Source organism: Octopus bimaculoides, chromosome 14 (genome assembly GCF_046866305.1).
Source record: "Octopus bimaculoides isolate indiv1 chromosome 14, ASM4686630v1, whole genome shotgun sequence".
Lineage (NCBI taxonomy): Eukaryota > Metazoa > Mollusca > Cephalopoda > Octopoda > Octopodidae > Octopus > Octopus bimaculoides.
Window position 1 is genome coordinate 5,643,680 of NC_142941.1, and position 17,500 is coordinate 5,661,179.

At 37.2% G+C, this 17,500-nt stretch overlaps 2 protein-coding genes and 1 pseudogene across 3 annotated transcripts in view; 2 read left to right on the top strand and 1 right to left on the bottom strand.

Moving 5' to 3' along the window:
* The window catches only part of LOC149132603 (uncharacterized), a 16,284-nt gene extending 3,025 nt beyond the window's left edge, over positions 1-13,259 (top strand). The window contains exons 2-3 of the mRNA XM_089363239.1: positions 10,179-10,265; positions 13,099-13,259. Coding sequence (XP_089219365.1) covers positions 10,179-10,265; positions 13,099-13,259 — 248 coding nt within the window. The remainder of the gene's footprint in view (positions 1-10,178; positions 10,266-13,098) is intronic.
* LOC106874640 (uncharacterized) overlaps positions 1-17,500 on the top strand; it is a 182,045-nt gene that overhangs the window by 67,839 nt on the left and 96,706 nt on the right. The window lies entirely within an intron of this gene.
* LOC149132604 (uncharacterized) overlaps positions 17,142-17,500 on the bottom strand; it is a 1,737-nt pseudogene continuing 1,378 nt past the window's right edge.

The window sequence follows — 17,500 nt, forward strand, 5'->3', positions numbered from 1 at the left end:
AGATTCCGATTACAAACCGAAACAGATCCGATCTCAGTCTGTCATCCCAGTTTCCAAGCAGGGAAACAGATCCCTCGCAGTCAACTATCGCGCAATCTCACTCACCTCCCATATCATTAAATTGTTTGAAAGGGTGGTAAAATCAAGGATAGCTGGTTTCCTGGGTGAACCACAAACATCTGAATTCAAACCAGCATGGCTTTCGCTGCGGCAGGGTCTGTCTAACACAGCTCTTACACCACATCGATGATATGCTTAAAGCCTTGGGAACAGGTTCCAACTCTGATGTCATACATCTTGACTTCACTAAAGCGTTCGTCACTGCGCACGCTCTTAAACATAGCGATTTAGAGCCAGCAATTTGCTACCTAACAGTCCTTGCGCATGGAATTTCGTATGTCTTTTTGATCCAATGCCCTGAAGTGACTTATATACATAGATAGGTATTGTTTATAAATCAAATATTGTCTATAAGTCGAATCATATTGTTGGCTTCATTTGCTTTTTTTAAAAATGTATTTATGTTATGTTATCTTACAATTTATGGAATAGTGTATTATATTATAATGTAAATAAACTGTTAGATTGTCAATTGTATTTCTCTATTTAATTTATTATTTGTAATTGATAGTAATTCCCATAACTTTGTGGTATTCAACTGCTGTGCTGGTGAATTGGTCGTTTTACATCCCACTGAAGGAATTGCTTTTTCTCATGTTTGTTACATTATATATATATATATATATATATATATATATATATATATATATATATGTGTGTGTGTGTGTGTGTGTGTGTGCATGTATATGTATGTATAGATAGATACACACACACACACACACACACACACACACACACACACACACACACATATATATATATATATATATATATATATATATATATATATATATATATATATATATTTACACGATGGGCTAATTTCAGTTTCGGCAACGAAATCCACTCACTTTCCAAGGTTGTGGCGCACTGGCACTGAACGCGGAGCCATGTGGTTAAGAAGCAAGCTTCTTATCACACAGTCACGCCTGGGTTTGTTCGTCCTTTTCTTATGTATTTTTAAAGATCTATCAGTGGGTGTGTGTCTGTTGGTATAGATTTAGAAACTAAAATCCGTTTGTAACGACGGTGAATGTTCCAGTCGATCCGATCAATGGAACAGCCTGCTCGCAAAATGAACGCGCAATAGATTCAGCGAGAAATAGAATGTGACAAGACAGGCTCTTTGAAACATAAGAACTACTCATTTGTACCAGACGAATTGACTGGAGCAACATGAAGAATAAAGTGTCTTACCTAAGGACACAACTTACTGCCAGGTATCGAACCCACGATCGGGAGATGAATACACTCACCATTAAACCACTCGCCTTTACCAGTACAAGCCTTCCTTCTATAAATATAATCATTTTTTTCTTTAATTGACTTATGTTTTAAATATTTGAATGCGGCCTTTAAAAAAATTTAGGTTCTGGATCTTGTCCGGATATTAGACTAGGGGTTCTCACCAGTTTCTTTTGTCGCTGGGCCCCTTCGACTAGTATTTTATTCTGGTAGATCCCCCTAGATATTCGAGGTTTAAAAATTAGTTTTATAGAAATTTCTCTCAAAATTCCTATTTTGTTTTTTACACATTAACTTGTGTAAGTTGAACTATACAGAATGTTAGAGAATGAAACCTAGCTGTCTCTTTCAAACCATACCAATGTATACACATAAGCAAAATTTTCTCAAGGACCCTTAAAATACTACTATGCATCTTCAAGTTACTATTTTGTTATGTGCACCTCCAAAAATTTTATATGGCTCGTCAGCGGCCATATGGAACCCAGCACAGGAATTATGATGTGAAGGAACAAGAAGTAACATAAATACGAATATATTTATACATGAAAACATACAGTTAATTACACCGTGCAACAAGATTTTTGTCCTTAGATACAACTGTTATTTCCTATTTGCTTACCTCGAGGAAGTATGGAAAATGGCTAACATTTCCTTCATACACACACATTCAAATACATACACTCAAACAGTCGCATACACACCCACACACGCATATACAACCTTCCCCCCACCGCACACATTAAAAGGCCTCCCAAATTTACTCTATGGCTCACTTACATTAACATATCCTGCTCACATCTCTCTCTATGGAGTTGATAATTAAAGTACCAATCCTATGCGATACGTCAGCCGAATTTTATGAACGTCGGTCTGGATGTTGCGCTAACTGTTCCGGTTCTATGTTTTCTAGAGTTCAAATCCTCCTACTGCCTACTTCGTTGCTTAATTTAACCCAAAACATGGCTTTAAAACACCACACGGCACCTTTTAAAAGCGTTTTGGCTAGATATTCAGTTTGAAGATGCATTCCTTCTTCCGTGACACTTCAGTAACGAGATCTCGCAGAAGGCTTATGTGCACTGCGTTTCCAGTTGATTAAAAGATAAAACTGAAAACTTGTGTCGTTACTCTATGACAGGAAAGTGTCCAGTTCTCACATCTTCTTTGGTTGGTCTTCAGTAGAAGAAAATATGGATTAAAGTCTTATACTAAAGTGTACTAACCAAAATGCAAACAGTAACTTTTAATTTTTAACATTTGATTTATATTTCAAACAAACACCTTTTATATTACTTCATATTAAAAAAAAATACCATTCGATAAACTATACAAATTTCTAATTTAATATCTCTGAAGATCAGAAGAGTTGTCTATAAATGCTTATCAATAAGCGTTCACTCTTTTCTCGTCTGCCTTCAACATTGTCCACGACTCGCAGCCGTACGTCGCAATAGAGAAAGCGGCAGCCCGAAGTAGCCTTATCTTCAGCAGCATTGACATATCACGACTCTTCTAGATGTTCTTCATATCTTGTACCGCTTGCCTCGCTATCGCGAGCCTTCTCCGTATCTCTGGTGTGCTTGATCCACTGCTGCTGATTGTGGATCCCAAGTACACAAAATCATCCACTTCCTGAATCATCTCTCCGTCTACGGTGAAGTCACCTTGATCTGTCCTGTACTTATACACCCAAGATCTTTGTCTTCTTTACATTCAGGAACAGGTCCCTCAGTGCACTCATGTCTTTCCCTCTGCGTATCATCTGCAGCAATTCCTCCTTGCTGTTACTTATGAGGGTTGTGACATCGGCGTATCTCAGATTGCACAGCCTTTGTACAGATATGGAGACAGAACACATCCCTGTCGGACACCCCACTCAATGCCGAACCACTCAGTGTCACCGACGGACGTCCTGACAGATGACTGTTGATCTTAATATAGTCGCGCCAACAGTGTGACTAAGTGTTCAGGAAATCCCATGTCCTTCATGACGTCCCACTTCTCGATCATCATCCTGATGTTGTCTATCTGTTCCCTTGTTCCTCTGCCCTTGACGAAGCCAGCTTGTTCCTCAGCGATGACACTGCTATATTTCCGCTGCAGTCTACCTACGATGATTCGCAGCAGGATCTTGCTTACGTGGACAATAAGACTGATGGCTCGGTGGTTAGAGCACTCGCATGAGTTACCTTTCTCTGGTATTGGTACGAAGACTGCACGACACCAGTCGATCTGCCACTCCACGTCATTCCCGACCTTTACACACAATCTCCACAACAGTTCTATCCCAATATCTCCCGTCGCCTTCCATACCCCGATGGGCAGTTCATCCACGCCAGGGCTCTTCTCGTTCTTGGTATGGTACAGCGCCTGCCTCACTTCTTTGAGTGGTTCCGGTCCTCTATCTTCGGCTACAGCGAGTGCAGCGGAGAGATCTTCCTGCCTCCTTCTGTACAAATCGGTGCTGTATTCCTTCCACCTAGCTTTGATGTCATCTTCCTCTTTGATGTCCTCTTGATGTCAGGATGTTACCTTCTTTATCGTTGATGACGTCACTACGTGCTGTCCACTTCCTCTTTCTACTCAATTCCTTCACCAAACGAAAAACAGACTTGATGTCACCTTTCTGTGACGCATCTTCCGCCTCCAGACATATCTGGTCCAGATGGTTCCTCTTGTCCTCTAGTGCCTGTCTGTTGTACTGCTTGTCAACTTCTCTTCATTCCTGATGGTTTCCACTTACTTTCGCCTACCTCCTTCTTCTTGCGACGTCTAGGAATAATCCTCTCCGCAACTTCCTCTGTGATGTTGACCATTTTCTCCCAAAGTGCGTCTGATCTCCACTCTCCATTATCGTATGATTGGAGAAGCGGTAGAAATCTATTCTGCATCTCGACACTGAAAGCTTCCGGGATCTAAGTGACGTCGTACCGTGTTGTTTTCGTCTGCTTTCGCCGTGACCTCATCAGGATCTTAATCGTTGCACACAGCAGCTGATGATTGCTTTCGCAGTCTGCCCCTGGTCGTGTCCTTGCATTCTTGAGTGCCGACCTCCATCGTCCTTGAATCATGATGTAGTCAATTTGGTTTCGAAACCGGTCTCCTGGACTGGTCCAAGTGTACAACCTTCTCGGGTGATGCTGGAAGATGATGTTACCGATGTCTAGGTTGTTGGTGAAACAAAGGTCAACCAGATCCTGTCCTCTTTGATTCCTCTCCCCCAAACCGTGTTGGCCCACCCTCGAACTGTTGATAATGCTCTTCCCCACCTTGGCATTCCAATCTCCCATCACGATAATGACGTCTCTCCGTGGAACATTGTCCAGTGTCTGCTGAACAACATCATAGAAATCCTGCATTTCTTCTTCACTTGCTTCGCTCGTTGGTGCGTAAACCTGGATGAGTGTAGTGTTTAGAGAGTGGCACCTCAGCCGTATGGTCACGATTCTGTCATTGACAGGATTGTATCCTATGACTGATGAGGTCAACTCTCTGGACGTCACAAATCCCACTCCATTACGTCGACCGGTCTCCCTTCTTGTGAAGAAGATCGTGTCTCCATTCTGCGCTGTGAATCTTCCCTGACCGTTCCGACAGCCCGAGGACATTCATTCTACATCCCTTCATCTCAAATGTTATCACGTTTAGCTCCCCGTGATGAGTCCTCTGACATTCCATGTGGCAATGATCCACTCCTTACGTAGGTGAACACCCCTCTTTTTCACACCAGGACAGTCGGGAGGAAGGTGTTTAACCCACCTCCGTCATCACCTGGTTGACTAGATGTACTTGGGGAAGCATAAACCTCTTCCGCGGTGGCATTTGACACATTTTCAGGCCCCCGGGTCTCACCTTCCAATGTGATATCTGGCAATCTGAGCCTTGAAATCATGATAACAATCTCGACTATAGAGTGCGGTAGGTCGTCAGTATCTTTCTGCATCAGGGTTGAGATCCCTGAACTTTCATGACAGTTCTTCCGCCCTGAAAGACCGTTGACCGCCATGTCGCAGTTCGTACGCCCTTTAACATAAGCCCGGTGACCACTTGACACAAGGGGGAATGGTTTTCCCCATCCCCAACTGGAATCCACCAGATGGGTACCCGTACATAGTCTGGCCGGCGAGACGACGCTGTTGCCCGGGCTGTGGCCGCTGCTGTGTCCGGTAACTAGTAGGAGCCATATGTACGAGCTGAGGCTGATGTGGTGACCAAGGTAGTCGGATCACCCGCGGAGGGCGAGGCGTCTGTCTTCCTACAAAGGTGCTACTCCTCCATCAGCTCCCCCAACACCCCATATATATATGTATATATATATGACATTTGCTTTTCTTTCAATTAAAGTTATCTCATGTATGCATTTGAGCATGCCAAAATTGCCCAATTGAGGTACGTTTGTTGTTTTGTCTCTCCTCATCTATCTTAGGAGAGCGCATGCTCGAAATAGTTAAGGCTCCTTCCAATTTATTTGCTTTTTTACCTAATCTTTCTGTCCTATGTATATATATATATATATATATATATATATATATATATATATATATATATATATATATATATAAGATAATAAGAGTGAAAAAACTACAGAAGGCTTGTGTTACATGGTTAAAGTATATATTTAAATTATGTCAGAAAAATGTAAGAAAAATGTTAGAAAAATATTATAAAATCTTTTTGGTATATAAACATTGTATTTTGAGAAATAACCGGTTTCGTGTTGTCTTTTCAAATTTCTCTACTTCATTGTGTCGTGTTCGTTCCAGTCTGAGAAAGAAGAGTTCTAGATAGGGGGAGGTAATTAGGGATTTCTTCCGGTATAGGGGAGATAATCGAAATCTAGGAGGTGGTAGAATTTGATTAATTTACCATGGTTTTGTTCTATATTTTCCCCCCCTTTTTTTCCCAGTGGGGTGATGAATTTCCTTATTTAAATGTGTTAGCAATGGTTAAGTTTGGGTATGTATTTTTGAATGAAAAAGGTTTCCTTATTTAATCTAATCTGTGTTGGTGTTTTAATGGCACATTGATAAAAAGGAAAGATTATAAATTGTGGTAGCATTTGTTTTGCGCATTTTTCAATATGATCACTAAAAGGTATCATTCGGTATTCTGGGTGTGCAATCTGCTGGCGGTGCAGAGTACATATAGATAGATAGATAGATATACATACATATATATATGTATATATATATATATATATATATATATATATATATATATATACATATACATATGTATATACATATATATATATGTACATATATATATATATATATATATATATATGTTGTTGTACTTGGGGATGATCATATTGCCAGTTTAGCCAATAAAAACACACACACTGTATATTTGGTGTTAATTTGCTTCAGCTTTATATTACATTAATCTTAATCTTATTTCGGCCAGAGTTCTTTCGTCACACTTCTGTGACCTCCTCAGTGGTCCTTTGTTTCCTTCTTTCTTATGTGTGTCTCACCTTGCTAACTATCAGCCATTTTGTATTTTGTATTCCTATTGTATGTGTCTACGCATGCGTGTCCTTCAATGTGTCTGTGCCTTTTGTAAGTGCATGTGTGTATGGGGAGTGTCTGTATCACCTATATCCTCTGTTAATACGTGTTCGTTTGTATTTGTTTTTATTTATTTATTTGTTCATGTGTGTTTTTTTTCTGTGTTTAATTAAATTTTGTTACCGTATGTAGTATTTAATTCCATTTGTTTATCTATGTATTGTATTATACTTTGTTCATATTATTATTGGTTTATGGGTAACATGTTGTCACATGCTGTGGTTTGTGGTTTGTTAGTGGTGTGTGTTAGTGTTCCATTCTAGTTTCCTATTCAGGCTAGGTTTCTCTTCTATTATGTGTGTAGCTTCAGTAATTTGTCTAAGTGCTGCATCACTGCTATGTGTAGATAAGATTTTAATTTCTATGTTGTTGATTGAGCCTCTATGTTCTTGCTCAGCGTGCTGGTACAAAACTGATGAGTTCTTCCCTACCTTAAGTTCCCTCCAATGTTCGTTTGCCCGCTCCCCTATGCTCCTTGCTGTTTCGCCTACATATGTCATTGTCTTATTTCTGCATCGTCCCTCTGTACATCTTATACTATAGACCACATTTCTGGTTTTGCAGTTCGTTTGTGGGCTAAATCTACATACGATACAGTTCCTATCAGTGCAGGGGGTTCTACTGAAAGGGTATGTTCTACTGATAAGGGATTTAATAGGGTTGCCTGGCCTTTCAACAACCTTAATTCTTAGCTTAAGTTTGTCTAGGGCCCTTCTAAAGCGGTACGCCAGTTCGCCTCTAGGGGTGTTGTCGACGAACATGACGCTCTGGTACTTGTGGCTATCGTACCATGAGCTTGCCTTCCCTATTTTCTTCTTAGTCCTTTCTATGGTGTTCCATGATTTGTTCCTATAGAGTGGGCAAATCCCATTCCTATCGTTGCGTTTGATTGTATCAAACTTCTTCATAGCTCCTTTGTATACCCTGATCCTTTCTTTATGGCTGTAACCTGAGAACTGCATGCGGTGGATATTCCAGCCGATTTACAGGTTGATATACCGAGTTAACGTGATACATTTTGAGAATATATGGATAATAACAACAAATGGAGCAATACGCATGTCGATGAAAGTTCCTTTAATTCCTACATATATGTTTCGAAGCAAATGAGGGCCATTTCACAAAAAAAAAAGGGCTGCTGGAATCATCACTTGTTTCTCATCAGGGAGATCATAATAAAACATGCAGTAGGAAGACAAAAACGACATATATGTAAACATTCACTTTAATTATCTCCCCTCACCCGAATAACTCCTTGACCTCAACCTATAGCATCACATCACTAACACCCTCCCTTTATATTTCTATGTAAACTAGCATTCTTATTCCTAAAGCCCGTGGAATAATATCGTTGACCCCGTCATAACTCTATGTAAACTAACCTTCTAACGGTCACTGACCATGTAACATCGCAGCTCGTAAGTTACCCCATCATTTCGCTTTTGTCTTCCTACTACATGTTTTATTATGATCTCTCTGATGAGAAACAAGTGATGAATCCAGCAGCCCTTTTTTTATGAAATGGTCCTCACTTGCTTCTAAACATATATGTAGGAATTAAAGGAACTTTCATCGACCTGCGTTTTGCTCCATTTGTTGTTATTATCCATATGTATATATATATATATATATATATATATATATATATATATATATATATATATATATATATATATGTGTGTGTGTGTGTATATATGTATGTATGTATATATCTATATCTATATCTATCTATATATATACAGCGATTAGAAAATGGAGGATAATATGCTGTACCCAACGACTTGCAGACAGTGTATCCCGTTGAATTAATTAACTTAATTTGTAACTAAAGTGACAAAAAACCCCACAAAATTCAAGTGTTTATGACAACCGGGTTTACAAATAAAAGTACATAAGGAATTTGAGAATAAACATAAACTTACAGCTGTTTCGGTCTAGCGTTGGCATGCCCCATTCTATCCGAATAGCTCCTGCCGGAGTAATTAGCGGATGAAATGCTGAAATGGGGGTACATGCACGATTCGCTAGGCCTCTTCAGAGATTCACAAAAAATTCCATACAAATATACAGTAAGAGATAAAAACAAGAATGAAATAGAAATAAAAATACAAATAAAAATAAAAATAAAAATAAGGGTACAGCAAGAATAAAATAAATAAATAAATAAATGAAAAATGAAAATATAAAATATAACAATATAAAAATATAAAAATATAAGGCACTGCCAGATATTAGCATGAAGAAGAGATATAACTACAAAATAAAATCAAACTCTGAAATATTTTTGATGTCCTCTTATTTGCGCTGCAAACACGCTATGTCCTCGTTTATTTTGCATTGAACTATTAGCGTATGGTATTGTTGCGACTTGGCACTTAAACTTGCTAATCTTATTGTAGACATAAGTAAATATAGTTTTGTAGCGCGTCTCAACCGAATAATCCACATAATTAATCTCATTAGCATCCTTACTAATCATGTTAGTCTCAAACTCCCAATGGTAATCTGCAAATAATAATCATTCAAAAAATTATAATTTGGAACGAGAATATCACCTGTATATCTACAACAGGCACTAAGCTGCCTAACTAGACTTAATGTCTTTTTTTTATAAATTTCTAAGAAAGTACAAGTCGGTTAAAACAAGGACAATAATTACTCCCATGGCAATGCCTCTATTTTTGCCTAAGTACTCTACTATTAAATGAAACGTTTGCATTATATGATACTATTTTTATTAACCTTTTTAAATTATCATTTTAATTATACACTAGTATGAACACATTTCACCTTGCATTAGACATAAACGTTCTCTATTCTTTATCGAATGCAAAAATTCCATTATCTACCTAATGCTCAATAATAATCTAAGCCTGCGGAAACTGCTCTATGCTCATTGCTATCAAAATCCCTCTCCTACATGTCTTACATTTTACTCCAGCTCTAAACCTTAAGGCAATCACTCTCTACTGTCTTTTATTGCACAAACCTCATGATTTTATATAGTTTATATTATTATAATATTATAACATTGTTACTCTCCCGGTAATACAGTTTCGGTCTGTGTTTTCGCTGATAAGTTTTCCCTTCGTTTTTATTTTCACTAACAAATGTTTTGATTTATGGCACTTGTATTGCTGAGAAAGATATAAATATGATATTTTCATATGCTACTAGATTTCTAGGGTATCCCACTTGATGTCTACTTAAAAATAAAATTCTATTTTCTTTATATTAAAGCCCTATGTGATATCACCAAAGGAGATTGCGTCGCAGATGACAAGAGGAAACAACATTATTGCAACAGTACTTGCTTCAGAACACCTGGTAAGTTTAGTAGTATTAGCGCTATTTTCATATCACTTAATTGAATAACATGATACAGATCTTATATATTCAGCATGCTTCATCATCCTGCAATAGTTTTAGATTTCTTCGATAGTGTGGTTTTTTATTGCATTGTGTGTATTTTTGTTGTAAGTGCTATTATATATAATTATGCGTACGTGTACATGAACACACATGCCTGAAATGTTGGTTCCATTCTGTAAATTAACATCACATTAAAAAAAGAAATGTGAATCACGATGTGTTAATTTTATAAGAAGGCAGAGAATGACTTAAAACAACAGAAAATATATATGAATTGATAACAATGATTAATCAATTTCAGGTAGAAGACAGGGAAATTTTTATCAATTGCTACATACTTTTAAGAAAATATATAACTAATAATATGAATTTTAAATATCATAAAAAATTTAATTTTGTAATATTTCAAAATGGATACCTTTTGTTATAAAAATAAACCTAAAATGCAGATGATGTTAACATAGTTAACATGTTCCTGTTTATAGCATTTATGTGATAGATTTTATATTTTGATACCAAATACTAAACTTTATTCTTTTTCTGATTTAGTTAACTTTAGTTAAGTGATGAGAATGTCACCTGCCTCGGGGATGTTTCTATGTGGCCTGCTTGTTTGTTGCACCTTGTTTACCATTTTGTCCATGTTCTTTTGCCACGTCATGTACCCAGTTATGTATCTATATGTACATGTAGATGAACGTATATACATACATGTACATATATATGCATATACTCATATATTGTATATATATATATGTATATATATATATATATATATATATATATATATATATATATATATATATATATATAAATATATATATATATATATATATATACATATATATATATATATATATATATAGATAGATAGATAGATAGATAGATAGATAGATAGATAGATAGATACATATATATATATATATATATATATATATATATATATATATATATATATATATGTATGTATATATACATACATGTATCAGTTGCATACCCGTGATGTTCCGATGCAAGTTATGTCTAGAAGAAACTCAGGAAATCCTCACGCCCAGAAAAAAAACGTGATAAATCGACAAATAGACACTCCGAGGTGATCACATCATATAAACATAGAAGCAAAACATCGCTTCTGAAATTTAGAAAACTATGCATTTTGAAAGAGAATACCATCCGCCGTCCTTAGCATATTAGAGAACAAGGAAAGAACGCAAAACAAATAAACCAATGTTTAGGAGGTTAAACACTATACAACTGTTAACAACAGAAACAAATGAAAGGTCACTCTGAGAAAAAAAGATCTTTTATCGATTCCAGCAACGAACTCCAACAGCTGATGGCTGTAGTGGCTGTACCGACTGAGCCGTTTACTTCGGACTTCATTGAAGATAGTGATGCCTTAAATGAGATCGAGCAAAGGAATGTACGGACTGGATAGCAAAATAAGTCCAGCATCACCACACACCCACCTCCATCTCCATATAACTACTACTCCTCCTTCTCTTTCCATCACTTCCCCCCAGAAATCCACACATTCGCTAAAAGGGATAAACAGCCCTTTGTTAAGCATCTATTAATGTTATATTATCTAAAACAATGAATCTATGAAGGTGATCTACCCGAGACCCGCGGATATTACCGAACACACTGTAATTATGTCAGGAATACAGACTATGGTCTTAGGACGCATGTGACTTGTGGAAACGCGCGTAGCACTGTATTATATATTCATAGATTCCATCCAAGCATTATTGCTATTAGTATTATATTTATCCTATATTATATCGCTACAGCTCGATGTAACACCAACACCTGGTTTACCAGTCAGTATATTTTACACTGTAGCCGGCATAATGGAATTGGAGCTTGATATATATATATATATATATATATATATATATATATATATATATATATATATATATATATATATTATATTATATTATATTATATTATATTATATATGTATATTATAAAATTTCACAACGTATCTCAGTTTTGAACGTTGTGAAAGATTTATACTCGATGCAGTAAAAGTTGACAAAGTTGTTCTTTCTCGAATAGCCAGTTTACAACAAAGCTTAAGAAAATATATACGTGTGTGTTTTCTCTTCTATGAATGTGATATCTTTCAATTATCCCACTTCTACTATGTACCTCTCAGCGACTTTTCCGTGAGAAAATAAACAGAATGGAAAGAATGTCAAATATTTACGAACTTCAATAATTCAAGAATATACGTTAAAAAGGAAAAACCTAAAAGTCTGCAGTGTTTAATGGCACCTCTTCTCTTGTTGGTTGGCCTGCTAAAATCATATCCTATTGTTCTGAGAAAGAAACACACTGGATAATGTGGAAACGGGATAGACATGGGTATAAAGGCTTTCATCATTGATCAGCTGAATCAATGCTTAGTGATGGCTAAATAACAGTGGAGTGAGGAAAATATGTACGTAAATAAACTTAGAAGCTGAGAATCTGTTGTTTTGATCACTAATTATCATTTTTAGACCGAAATTATGCGATATATAATAAATTAATGTTCAGGGCAGACAATTGAGCAGCGTAGAATTAAACTGTTTGCCAACCGATCCTAATAGACGGATCAATTCATTTCTCATCACTGAGACTGCTAATGGTCTTTACATGTTATGAATCATAACGCTATCTTGACCTGTAGCTGTTTATATAAATTAGATATTAACTAATACTAACGAATCAATATTATGTGTTAAGAGAATTATTCAAAGAAATGTTTTAATATCGTTGATGTATTATTTGTTTTCAGTCAGTTGTAACGGTTATGATGGAGTTGACTTGTTTGGAAAAAACCAAAACTACCAATGTAACTGCAAACACCTTAGTGACTGTCAGTTCCAAATCCTAAGTAAATGTAAAAATGGATGCTTACCTGGATATGAAAAGCCATATTGTCAAAAACGTAAGTAAAATGATTGTTAAGAATGTAATTAAAATAATAGCAGCATTGCTGAAGATTCGATTCTTATATACTCTGTTTAAACTCCAATTAAATTCAAAGTGAGTTGTTCGAAGATACGGCTACGTATTTGTGATAATAAGTACAATTGTTTAAAGCGTGACTTTCATTCACAACATTTTAATTCTGATTGACTAATTTCTACCAAGACGCGCAGTGATATCAAGGTATTAATATATAAAACATATATTAAAATTGGGACCCATTTTACACTTTATTAATATAAGACACTTTGAGAGATGCAGAACAGCGCTACATTAACAATCTTGTTTCAGTCATTTGACTACGGCCATGCTGGAGCACCGCCTTTAGTCGAATCAAATCGACCCCAGGACTTATTCTTTTGTAAGCCTAGTACTTATTCTATCGGTCACTTTTTGCCGAACCGCTAAGTTACGGGGACCTAAACACACCAGCATCAAAACATTAAGTGTGCAAAAGAGTATAAGGTCTCACCGAGACTCGAATCGCTGGATTCAGAGTCCAGAGTGCTAACCATTACACCATGAGACCTACTTATAATAATCTTGTTTCCATAAGTAAATCCTGTAAAGGAAAAGAAATGCCTTATTGTTTGATACAGACGCATAACATTCATCACATTCTTGAAATACACGCATGCACGTCACATCACATACACCCATCATTGCATAACACACACAAACACACATATACGCAATTTCCATCCCTACATCCTGCTGAACTCCAACTCCGAAAACCCCCATACATCATAAAACCACGCCATTTCTCATCTATCCCCGGTTTCATTATACTATTGCTCTCCACATCCTTTACTTTGTTCTATCACTTATCTCATCTCCTCCTTCTCTTCACTCATCCTCCCGTACTCCCTTCACTCCCTCCACAAAACTGATATTCAGCCTTGACGATGCTTACACGTTTTCCATACTCAACCACTTTCACCTCTCTCTCCATCACTAACCATTTGTCATTCTCTTTTCACAGAGTTGCTAACTTACCATTACTTGCCTACACTTTCCGAATTTCTGTCTCTACTCTCGCTTGTTCCTTGAAGATAACCCCTAATTCCTCATCACCGTAATTTCTTTCTTCGTTTCATTAGGGGTAGCAAAATATCTCTCCTACATCAAAAAACTTGTTCCTGTCCGTTACCATACTTTAACCTGTGAGCATCTGAAAGAAACCACATCCCCCAATGCTGTATCCCCACCCAAAAAAGAACCCAGTACATTATAAATTGCTTGGCACTAAGCGGGACAACCAATCATAGAATGCATGCCAAAGCAGATACTGGAGTGCGATGTTGTTTTCAGTCTCGTCATTTTCTGTCAAACGTCAAAACGTGTTAGCATAGAAGTTAATCGATGATGATAATGATAGTGTTACACCCCTGACACATACATACATGCTTATATACATACATGCTTATATACATACATGCTTATATACATACATAAGACCCTTTTTGTTATTAGTTTATATGACAATTATTCTTATTTTGGTGTATAGCCGAAAGGCGCTTGTCCATTTTAAATGTATAATTCTGTTTCTGTTGCACTTGCATTTTTCATAACGTTACATTCGTCCGATAGTAGAAAGACTCTCTGTTATCTATATTTTCGTATTGTATTGTACCATTATTTTCTCTGCTTTGTATGTGTATAAAGTTTGCTTTCTCTTCGTTTCCGTTCTTGTTTCGTTCCTGTATACATTAGTTTGGTTTTCCTGGAGGCTTAATGCTTTTCCTTTAAGTCCCTGGCACCTTGTTGGATTCGAATAGTTTCGGTATCAAAGCGGTGCGAAACTATAATGACCTTTAAGAAATCGACTGATGAGGAAATTTGCTGCGAATGGCCCGTGTATCTTGTTTCTGTCCTGTTCACTTTTTTTATGTTATTGTCTATGGTATCGCTCATGTTATGTTATCGTCTATTTTTTGGTATGTTGTGTTTTCTTCGACTCTGCTTGTTATATTCTTTTTGTCCTACCTTTGATTAATACATGGTTTTCCTCTTAACAGCTTTCACATGATGGACAGACAGGTTATTAGTTTGAAGTTGTCGACAGCATTTCCTGTTGATGCTTCTTCCTGGTACAACATTATTTTGCCTCTGGTCAACTGACCTGGGATTTCTGTGTGGTTTTCAAGTAATATGCTTAATCGTTCTGCTACCCTTTCGTCACACTCTGTAAATTTCTTCATTCAATCAGGCTTGTCAAACTTATTTTGATGAAAGTACCAGATCTAGCAAAATAAAAGTACCAAATTTTGCTCAAAAAGTACCAAAATTTAAATTTGGAAAATTTTGCCTGTAACGGGAATATGTAATGGGAATGGGTATATGAAACGGTGTAATGGCCATGCTGGAGCACCGACTTTTAGTCAAAGAAATCGACCCCAGGACTTATTTTTTGTAAGCCTGGTACTTATTGTATCGGTCTCTTTTGCCGAACCGCTATGTTACGGGGACATAAATACACTAAGATCGGTTGTTCAGCGATGGTGCAGGGACAAGCACAGACACAAAATTCAGCTTTCGATGTGGTTTTTGCTGGTTCATTATGCTTGGAGCATGATCGTTTTCGATTGATGTTATTGTAGACAATCGATTTTTCATTACCAGTGATGATTCGTTTCAAAACAAGGTCGATTTCATTGCGTTTGAGGTGCATACCACAAATGTTGATTCGTTAAGTGAATCTCTTTCAATTTATGTGGAACCCAAATATCGAGCTTCTTAACGAGTCCAAAACATTTTCAGTAATTTTCAATGCAGTGTGAGGTACATTTAACCTCTCCGAAATCTCTTGCACATTTTTATGAAAATCAGATTCAATTATGGCTATCATTCGGTCATCATCATCTTCAGCTGGTCGACCAGAACGTTGGTCATCTTTAGGTGAAAAATCTCCATACAGGAATTTTTAAAACAATTTCTGACGTGCCTTTTGTTAAGCAATCAACACCAGAAACGTCGCATATCTCTTTGTGAAACTCAGCAGCTCTCTTGCATTTAAAAAAGCAAAATATGGCGAAAATGTTCGTTTTCGCACTGAACTAACAGCTGTAAACAAGATTACGCACAATTTGCTTCTAGCTAATAGTAACGTCTATCAAATGTCAAAAGGAAAAAATTATAACATTATAAAAAATTATGACTATTTGCGGAAAACGAATTTACTTTCTTGCTAGCCCAATATATATATATATATATATATATATATATATATATATATATATATATATATATATATATATATATATATATACTAGAATGAGTGCCACTCTTGAGAAATTGGCTGTCCCAACTAGTACTTCATCAGCTCCTGCCTCCACCACAGTTCGTCCAACCAACACTTCAGCGTTGTCTGCCGGAGTCCACCAGTCTCAGACAGCCAGCAAGTGGGCCACTCACACGACACTGGAGCAGTTTTTCCAATTTCGGTGGTGGTATCACTCTCGTCCTTAACGCTCTCACCTCAAAACCATGAGTGGTTTGCTTTACCAGATTGACAGGGACTGATCTTCCTTTCACCGAAAGCTTCATAGAGCACAAGTTTAGTTGACAAATAATTGACGCCAGGTAGTCCAGACCCAAGATACTCTAATCCTCAATCTCCACCACATAGACAGGAAGCACGACCTCTTGTCCAGCAACATCGAGCAGGCTATTAACCGGCCCTCTCAACTCAGTACAGTGACCGGTAACACCACATAACTGCTGCGATGACTCTGGCAAGTCTAGACGCTGCAACACTTCGGGTTTCAGAAACGTTTGTCCCGAAGCCGAATCAATCACAGGGAAACATTTCCGGTGGTTAATCCTTCCATCCACTTGTACACTGTCAATCACAGACTTTGTACGTCGTCTCGGAGGTGGGATCTCCTTAGAATATTTGGCTGGCTGTTGCCCCTAGCGCCAGCCACTCCAATTTTTTCCGAATCTTCCGCTAACCTGTCCTTCCTTCTTGCTCGGCAGTCGCAGCTCATATGTCATTTTTTTTACCACATATCCTGAACTCCCCCTTAAAAGTAGACTTGGCTTTATCATTCTGCTTTTGCTTTCTCTTCAAGCTGTAACAATCTTGCCGCTTGCGTCCAGATTGCCTACAGTGCCAGCAACATATACCAATTACCTCTTCATTCTTCTCACACCTTTCCTTAAACATTCCAGCTTCACAGATTTTCCCTCTCTTTGCTTGGAATCCA